The sequence below is a fragment of the Aethalodelphis obliquidens genome, unplaced genomic scaffold, assembly GCF_003676395.1.
Source record: "Aethalodelphis obliquidens isolate GAN/ISIS:26980383/991018 unplaced genomic scaffold, ASM367639v1 scaffold33, whole genome shotgun sequence".
Classification (NCBI taxonomy): domain Eukaryota; kingdom Metazoa; phylum Chordata; class Mammalia; order Artiodactyla; family Delphinidae; genus Aethalodelphis; species Aethalodelphis obliquidens.
Genome location: NW_020837977.1, coordinates 13,993,186 through 14,002,992, shown reverse-complemented (window position 1 = coordinate 14,002,992; position 9,807 = coordinate 13,993,186). Strand labels below are relative to the sequence as shown.

Here is a 9,807-nt window from a genome sequence, read left to right as displayed (position 1 = left end):
TGTGTGTGTGTGTGTGTGTGTGTGTGTGTGTGTGTGTGTGTGTGTGTCAGACAAACGTTATTTCACTGCATGGTTTTTAAGTGCAAGCCTGTTACTTGGCCTGGTGCTTTTTCTGAGAAGTAGAATTGACCTGTTACCCAACTGGAATGGTGGCCACAGAGCCGCACCCTTGGGCCAGCACCTCCTGAGCCTGGTGGCACAGACACAGTGGGCGGCGGCGAGAGTGAGGGGCGGCGGCCAGACGCCCTCTTCTCCTCCACTGAGAGGGAGTCCACGCCACTTAGAGCTTCTCAGACACTTAGGAAGGAGGTTTGCATTGCTGGAGCCTCACCGCTGGGCTGTTCTGGTCCAGCTGACCATAGAAACACCTCAGCATGGTGTGTCACACGTTACAGAGGCCATGGGACCCTTCCTGTGGCGTAGTTCCACCCTGAAGACTGGAAGGTGGTCAGTATTCAATATGTGATGCGAAGCCATTTAACATTAAATTTAACATGACCAGTTGGTTCAGTATTCTCATTATTTTGGACTCCAGTGATTCAAAATGCATTTATAACGTAGATGCCGTCACAGTGTCTCACGTTAATTTGTAGCTGTTGAAGATTCTGTGCATATGGCAGATCTGTTCTAAGGACAGAATGTAAGCAGAAAACCAAAGGTTCAGAAATGCCTTCAGATGATTTTTAGACGAGATACTTCACAGTAATTAAAAAATTTTTTTTCAATTCTAAAATTTAATGATTCTTCTGAGGGACCCACTAAGATAAGTTATTATATTTCAAAGTTCATTTTATTTAACTTAGTAATTATCTTCACTGCATATATATTATAATGGAAATTGTACAAGTCAGAAGATTATATGATTATCCTAATATTCCTGTTTTATTCCTACATCTGAGCATAATTGAGTGAGCCGTTTCAGTGCCTTTATATAAAATTGTATTTATTCGTAGAGTCGTATACTATCTTTTGAACCATTTGATAACCACTGCTTTGAGGCCTGCGCGTGCCGTCTCTCTCGTTCTCTCTCACACTCTCATATCCCTGCCACGGAGGTGACGGATTAACTGTATCAGTGTAATCCAGAGTGTATTTTTTTTTTTTTTTGCGGTACACGGGCCTCTTCCGTTGCAGAGCACAGGCTCCGGACGCGCAGGCTCAGCGGCCATGGCTCACGGGCCCAGCCGCTCCGCGGCACGTGGGATCTTCCCGGACCGGGGCACGAACCCGTGTCCCCTGCATCGGCAGGCGGACTCTCAGCCACTGCGCCACCAGGGAAGCCCCAGAGTGTATTTTGAAGAGCATTTATATTCAGGATATTGTTGGAGAAAGAATGTCTTTTTCCTGTATGGCAACTGTGTCCTGTTCCCCCTCAGAGCGTAGTAAGGGCTTGGAGAGCTTTACAGTAAAGAAAAATGCTTAACTTTGTTTAACCCAGAATTCTCAACACTCCCGTGACCCGAGTCTTCTTTTCTTGGAACGCGTCTTAAAATCCTAAACTTAGAAAATGTTGTTCTATACTTTCTGCCTTCTCAAGTCATATGACCAACAGGCGTGATGTTGTTCATCTTTGTGTCTGTGTCCGTAAAAGTATTCACTCAGTATTTTTTTTCCTAGAAATTGTCTTTAAAAACGGGCTGAATAAAACTAACTGATAGATGAAAGGCTTGAACTTGAGGCCCTGACTCTGATACCAAATTTAGTCAAGCAGAAAATATTCTAATCCTTGATTCTTTTCTTAAGATTATTTCTGTACGTATTATTTTGTATCAAAGAATCAAAGTTAAAAGTTATTTCAGTTGACCATTCAAACTAATATCTGTTCTTCTTGATCTCCTCCCCACAAAGAAGGTTTTAAAAGCCGCTTGTGATGCATTTTTGTGCCTTCTGTCACCCCATCCTGGACGTGGTCTGTTGCTTGGGCTGGTCCCTTGGGGAAGGAGCCCCTGGCCAGCATGTGTCTCCCCTTCAGTCCCAGCCTGGCTGCCTTTTTCCCAAGAACCCTCCTTGGCATCAGCCTGGGTTAGGCGCTCTGTTCTCCCCCGGCAGGTACCAGGGCTGCTTGGTTTACTGTTACGTCCTCAGCTGTCTGTTGGATGAATAAATGAATTGGGCACCGAGTATTACCGAGTGCTCTTCTTTTTCTCAGTGTCACTGACAAGAAAAAGATGTGAAAGTCTCAGTGGGACTTGCTGAACATGGGCCGAATGATCTTTTGAACCCTGGTTCACTCCTTTGGCTCATATTGGAATTCCTTTTGAGAAGAGTGCGGAGGGACTGAGAACCTGTGGGATACTGGAAGAGTAAATAGCAGTGAAGAGGGCCGGTAGTAGGAATGTGTCTCCAAAGCGATTTTAAAAAAAAAACAACCCAAAAACTGAATTGTACTTTTCAGTCTTAAATGACTACTTAATATTTGTATTTTTACAAGCCACTTAAATCCTAGCGTAGCGTTTTAAGATTGTACTCGTTGTCACGTGGGACGTAGTTGGCCTGCCGCGTCTCCCCCAGAACCTGCGTTTCTCTGAGCTCGCAAGTGCCTGTCTCCCTTCAGCCTGATTTGTGGGGCGGGGCGTGCGTGTCTCCTGGAAGGGCCATGTTACTCTCCTCCAGTTGGTAGTATCTTCTCCTTATTATAAAGTAGTGTTTTGATTTTAGACGTGTTCGTGTCACCCAGTAAGTAGAATGTTTGCCCAGAGACGTCCTACATTACAGAATGGTGCGGCTTTGCAGAGATTGTCCATACTGGAGACGTCGCACACTGTTTGCTCATTCATGGTGCTTGACGCTGAAAGCACGTTGAGGCTTCAAGACTATAATTAAGACAAAATATGGTTAAATAAGATAGCCTTTAAAGTCAGAAAATGCTGGGTAATGTTGGAGGGAAAACACAGTGGAGATGGATGAAAAGTGTCTTCTCACACATTGTATTTATGTTGTTCTGACGAAGGCTCCCGAGCGTTTTGGGTCATGTTTGCTTAAAGGTAATGGAGGGGTTGGCCTCGCCTCCCCGGCCCCTCTCCTTTGGTTAAATTTACATCCTGTCTACTCTGCTGTTTTATGTGAGGGAACTTGTTTATGTGTTTGTCTAATTTATATGTTACGAAAAGTGAAGTTAAGGCTAAAAACGACTATCTTTAGTTTATGGTAATTTTTTGAACAACACGCACCTTGGATCGTTTTAATTTATTGTTCAACTGTCCGTCATTCTGTTTCAGTTTCAGAAGTCCACGTGTAGTCCTTGTATATTCCATAATGCTCCAAAAGGCATATGGAATTATGATAGCAAATATGTCAAGCAGGAAGTTCTAAAGGGTGTATTTAAAAATACCTTTGGTATCTAACATTCTCTGCTTTTGCCCTAGTAAATGAGAGGTTTGAGGAATGCCCTATATGGTGATATCAGATGTTAATGGCATTGATTACCTGTCAGGCAGTGGGAATTGATGGGAAAATGTCCGCTGTAAAATTAAATAGCATTAGAGAAGACTGTACCATGCGCGGGGCGTTGGGAGGGGAACGGCGGGCCTGGGAGACTTTGTCGGGGTATTACTGTGAGCTCCAGGTTTTTTCCCCACATGATTAAGGCAGGCCATCTGTTCTTTGTTAAATGTTTACAAAAACAGCTTTTCTCTAAAAGATTTAAGGAGATGTGGGCCTGGTAAACACTATAATATTTCCGAGCACCTTTCCACCCTATTTCAAACAGTACCAAAACATAATTCTGCCGCGTATCAAACAGGACTACTATCTTTTTTGTATTTGGTCTTTACATTTTTTTCCTTCTTATGGAAGATTAAATTTTTAAGGGATACTAATTTATGGCTTCATGTATTACTGAAAGGAGCATCCAGAGTGATTTGTGTGCTCACGTGCAGATAAATTTTCAGTCGTCTGGTATCATGTGTTACACGCTTTTTCTGATTCACAAATGTGGACCAGATATCTCTCATCAGAGGCTGGCGTTTGGTTACCAGAGTTAATGCCATGCAGAATAAAGAAAGGTACACATGCAGGAAGATGGTACAGATGAACTGGTTTGCAGGGCAGAAGTAGAGACACAGATGTAGAGAACAAACGTATGGACACCAAGGGGGGAAAATGGCGGGTGGTGGTGGTGGGATGAATTGGGAGATTGGGATTGACATGTATACACTGATGTATATAAAATAGATAACTACTGAGAACCTGCTGTATAAAAAAATAAATAAAATAAAATTAAAAAATTAAAAAAAAAAAGGAAAGGTACACATACCTGGAATTAATTCACCGTTCTAAGCTGTAAGCATTGTTTACTGGTAGACTTTCCTCTTTCCTTCCCTTTCCAGGAAAATGTTTTTTCTTCCATCTCCTGAGAAATAGCTTGTCCCAAATAAGTTTGACCTCTGTGTCTCTTACGAAAAGAATTGGCTTCTTCCTTTTTCCTTACATTAGGAGATAATATGTAACAATTAATTCTACTTCAGTAACTTAGGTATAGTAAAACCGCTACATCAGATCCCATTATTTCTCAGCGAGTATAATTTGGAGAGCTCCTTGGTTGATGTTTGTTAAGTGTGTTTGTGAGGGAAAAACTGGGGGCAGGTGAGTGGCTTTTTTCAGGATCTGGCCGGTTGTGTTACCCCTGGATGGACACTGCATCCATGTGTTCATTCTCACTCCTCTGCCCTGGCTTCTCTCCCCTCCTGTCTGTCCTTACTCTCCTTCAGCGTCTTTCTCTCTCAGCTCTGACCAAGAAAGGGCAATGTGTATTTTAAGATTTTCTCATACCGTAGGATTTTGGAAGAGACTTTGGAAATCATCTAAACCAAACGCTTCATTCTGCAGATGAAGAAGAAGGGAAACGATTTCTCCCAGATTACAAAGCTCATGGCAGGGCCCGGGCTAGAATTTTCTCTCTCAGCTCACGGTTCTGGGCTCATTCCCTTACACTGGTGCAGATGGAGAACTGAATGTAGGTTTCTTCAGTAACCATAGTAGGTTTTATTGGGAACAGGAAAACCAGTTTCTTTTCTGGCAGTGATTTCTTTTTTTAAACGTTTCTTTGGGTCACTGAGCACTTTGGAAATAAAGTGAAGCCTGCGGCACCTTTCCTAGGAGGACGCCCGTGTGTGAGGTTTTAGGAGCCGGACAGAGTCAGAAGAGCACTGGATTTAGGAAACCTAGATTCAGATGTCACCTCTGTCCCCCATGCTGTGGCCTTGAGTAGCCACGTGGCCTCCTCAAATTTTACTTCTTTTCTGAAAAATGGGGGTAAATTATCACATTTTGGTGTGGGGTTCGGGTGCACAAACTCCTGCAAGCACCTTGCTTAGTGTATAACATGAAGTAGATGCTCAGTGGATGTGAGTTGTACCGGAATCTGATTTGTATCCCTTTGTGGGTGGTGAGTAGCAACTCCTGGGCGCCTCAGCAGACCTGGGCCTGGGCTTTCCTGTGGCTCCTCTTTTGGGGGTCACGTGTGAGGGGCCCAGTTCTCAGTTCTGTCACTTGCATCCGTAACTCCTTGGGTGTGTTCTTCATCTTAGCAAGTCTGTGTCTCCATGGAGCTCTCCGGGCTGGCGTGGGGATCGGATGGGGTCCAGGCGTAAAGTGCTTACTGAGCACATGCCCAGCACATGGTGAGACTGTTGCGTACACGCTCGTGGCTGTTGCTGTTTATATTACAGTTACTATTTCGTGTCTGGAGAAGCATATGAAAAAGGCAGATACAACATTTTCAAGTATTGCGTTGAAATGTAAAGGCTCATTAGATGTCATAGTTTACAGTGGAGACAGATGGTCCCCTACCCCTGCCCTGATTTGTATCATGACCACTCAGCGTCCCATCCCAGGTGTTGGTATTCTCCACCATATTTAAGACCATTTCTGGGTATGGTCTTAGTGGATGCTGAAAATCTCCTGCAAGGCATGTCAAATTGACTATGTGGGGGCGCTCTCTCTCTCACTCTCGCTCGCTCTCGCTCTCGCTCGCTCTCTCTCGCTCTCGCTCTCAGTGAGATTTGGAAATGTAAAGCCTTAATAACTTAAGAAAAACATTGTCTGCATTTTCTATCAGTATGAGAAATCTAACCAACCCAGAGTCGTTAAGCTTGTATATGTGCTTTTAATTTGACATTTGAATGTCATTTAAATCAGAAATGACCTGTACTGTGTAAGATTTATGTGTTTACGCTCGGATTTCAAACTTTCACGGTATCTGATTCTTACAACGCCCAGTACACTTGTTCTTTTTAAAAGTGACTTGATTATGTATCTTTAATTGGAGCTCCCGTTCCTGCACGGGGAAAATTCCACTTGAATTCCATCTGTGTGTCTTAGCTTTTGCTGCTGTTTTGTTCTTCACCATTTCCTACATGGATGCTGAGAACATGGAAAGTGTCTTCAGCTGAATGAGAAATTTTCTTCCACCTGAACAGAAGTTTTTACTGTATTACTAAATTGCCCTCTTTATTTATTTAAAAGCTTTCCTGTTGAAGAAACCTATTTTTTTTCTGGATGAGAGAAAATGATAGGTTTACACAAATGCGTAGTTGGTTAAGTTTGCTACCTTGAGTGTAAGTTTCAGAAGCATCAGCCACTTAACTTTCAGTTCCTTTCTTCACTACGAAGAACGATAAACTAACTTCAATTCCTATTTGTGTCTCTTAGCATTCTCCATCGGAGCCCTTTCTAGAGAAACCAGTGCCGGATATGACTCAGGTTAGTGGACCGAACGCTCAGCTAGTGAACAGTGATGATTACCTGCTGTCCGTAGAACAGCAGCCGCAGCAGAAGAAGAAGAAAAAGAAAAACAACCACATCGTTGCAGAGGATCCCAGTAAAAGTTTCGGTAAAGATGACTTCCCTGGTGGGGTTGATAACCAAGAACTAAACAGGAACTCAGTGGATGGGTCCCAAGAAGAGAAAAAGAAAAAGAAAAGGCCGAAGGCAAAAAAAGATCCCAAGGAACCGAAAGAACCCAAGGAGAAGAAAGAGCCCAAGGAACCCAAGACCCCGAAAGCCCCCAAGATTCCCAAAGAGCCAAAGGAAAAGAAAGCAAAAACTGCCACGCCAAAACCCAAATCCAGCAAAAAGTCAAGGTAGGCCGTGGGCAGAAACCACCACCACCAAACACAGTAGAGACACAAGCACAGCAGTCACAGCCTGTGGAACGGGGGTGGGGACACGGGGTGGGCGCGGGACGCTCTGACACGTGTCCTCATGGCTGAGCTGCTTTTTCTCGTACCCGAACTGAAAAGTTAAGGTGTTTACGCGTTCTGAGATTTAGGACTCAATTATTATGAACCGTTGATTTGGTTGGTAGATTCTTTAGAAGCGTTACTGGATAAAAATTGTTTGTTATTTTAAAATCACTTTCTTGTAGTTTTGTGAAAGCCTGTCATTTAACAAACAGAACCAAGTTACCAGCAGAATCATTTGTGAGCTTAGACCACCAGCCTCATTCTCACTGACAGTGCCAAACTGGGTAAGAAGGATTATAGAAGGCAAGGCGAGTCACTGCATTTCACTAGGCTTTTCAGTCCTGCTTCCCAGAAGTTGAAACGGGAGAATGCATTCTCTCCACTTGGCAGGCGGAGTAAGCCTTCCAGGGGCAGCGTTGGAATCCTAGTGGGCAACGTGGGAGAAATCAAATAGCAGTTACCCATTAGATATGCACTGGAGAGTAGCATGAATTTTAGGTCCTAGGAAGTAGCCGCCTCCACATCGTGCTTCCCCTCTGGTACTTCCCCACCAGCTCTCTGACCCCCCAGGAGGCATATTTATTCAGTAAGAAAAGCTGAGAGGAGAAGACATTGAAGACTAATTTTTTTCATTTGTACCGAACATTTCTTACAACTGTTCTGAACCAGTTCCAAACATCTGAATCTATTTTTCAGAATGTGTCTCATGTTAGAAAATATAGTTTCCAGATGGAAGTATGGTCAGACTTGGTTACTCTGAACCTGTTTGCGGACGCAGGAGAAAACACGCTCCACCGCTTCCCGCCACGAGCGAATGCCCGCTTGTGCAGGGCGCGTGGCATTCCACCCCGAGACTGACATGCTCCACGTGGGCTTTGCGAGCTCGCCGGCCTGGCAGCCCTGGGCTTGTGAGCTTGCTTGTGTGTCAGGAGCAGGTACACAAAGAAGGGTGGTTTCTGTAACTAGAAAGATGCCGCAAAGTGAGAGAACAAACTTGGAATTTCAGCTTCCTGCTAAAAATATCTAAACAACCCAATACATTATTCTGTAGTGTTTTGCAAGTTTGAATCATAGACATTAACAAAACTTTTGTCACCAGTACTTTTTATGGTACCCAGATAACTGAATTACAGTTGGCCCTCCACAAAGGGCTTGAGCATCTGCAGATTTGGGTATCCGCCGGGGTCCTAGAACCGATTCCTTGCAGGTACTGAGGGACCACTGTATATTTAGTAACTCAGTCTTATAGGTAACTTAATATTTGCATTCACTTATAGTGTCCTTTGATGCCTCAGTATGTGGTCTCTTAATTGAAAGCCATTATGTTTTTCTCCCTATGAACACTCCTCTAACCTCAGAGTTTATTATACATTCTATTTTCATTTACTTAAGCAATACTTTATGAAGGACTTACTGTTTGTAGGTACTGTGTTAAGTCTTAGGGATGTGAGGCCAGAGGACAGTTAGACTTTCAGTCTGATTTATGAGGGGGTTTTAAAAAATACATAGTTGCTTAAGTCTGAGTATTGCGCTTTTAGTAGGAGGAAGCATGTGCTTTATTTCTCCTAAGGAGAAAGAAATCAAAGCAAAATCTTAAAAGAATGTATTTTTTTTAAAACAAACTTACAGTGTAAGAGTGTGTGTTCTAAAGAAGTTTTCTGGAACTCAGAACATATATCACCAAAACTAACTGTAGCCTCAAAATACATCTGTCTTAAGTTTTTATCTTAAGTTTTTGAATTTATTACCAAATGGTAAAAATTGATATAAAAAACTCCACTGTATCTTGGATACTTGTCGTAAATTTCCAAATATATTCTTTCAAGCTCTCAGTCTACCTCAGACTGACCCTATCTTTATTTTTTTCTTTTCTTTTTTTATAAATTTATTTACTTTTTTATTTTTGGCTGCGTTGGGTCTTCGTTGCTGTGCATGGGCTTTTCTCTAGTTGCGGCGAGCGGGGGCTACTCTTCGTTGTGGTGTGCCGGCCTCTCATTGCGGTGGCTTCTCTTGCTGCAGAGCACGGGCTCTAGGCGCGCGGGCCTCAGTAGTTGTGGCTTATGGGCTCTGGAGCACAGGCTCAGTAGTTGTGGCGCACGGGCTCAGTTGCTCCGCGGCATGTGGGATCTTCCCGGACCGGGGCTCGAACCTGTGTCCCCTGCGTCGGCAGGCGGACTCGCAACCACTGCGCCACCAGAGAAGCCCGTCTAGTACTTTTTTTCTCTTTGTTTTGCTTTTGACTAGTAGTCTCAGTTGATGGCTGCTGTAGGTGACAGTCATTTTTCCCCGAGTGGTGTGAAAGTAATTGAGGGGAACCCTTCTTTAGAGCTTGGAGAAGTGCAAGTGGGAAGGGGGTGCGTCCAGGAGGGCCACTGAGAGCATTTGCAGCACCTCTGCTGGCCCTGGCGACTTGCCCTTGGAGGGCCTCTTGCTGATTTAGGATGAAGTGGGGTGAGGACGATGCCTGAGAGGTTTTCCTGTCGTTGATGTTCAGATGGGGGTGGCTGTCCAAGAATATGGTAACTGAATAGAGATTGTCATTGAATTAACCAGCCAACCCGTTATTGTGTTGAGCTACAGTGTTTCAGGTGGTCAGGGGAATGGAGTATCTCAAGTTGTGGTC

At 43.8% G+C, this 9,807-nt stretch overlaps 1 protein-coding gene across 3 annotated transcripts in view; it reads left to right on the top strand.

Annotated features, from left to right (window-relative positions):
• The window catches only part of CHD7 (chromodomain helicase DNA binding protein 7), a 179,054-nt gene that overhangs the window by 91,014 nt on the left and 78,233 nt on the right, over nucleotides 1-9,807 (top strand). For all 3 annotated transcript variants that reach the window (XM_027128031.1, XM_027128030.1, XM_027128029.1), the window contains exon 3: nucleotides 6,652-7,082. In XM_027128031.1, the coding sequence (XP_026983832.1) occupies nucleotides 6,652-7,082 (431 nt within the window). The remainder of the gene's footprint in view (nucleotides 1-6,651; nucleotides 7,083-9,807) is intronic.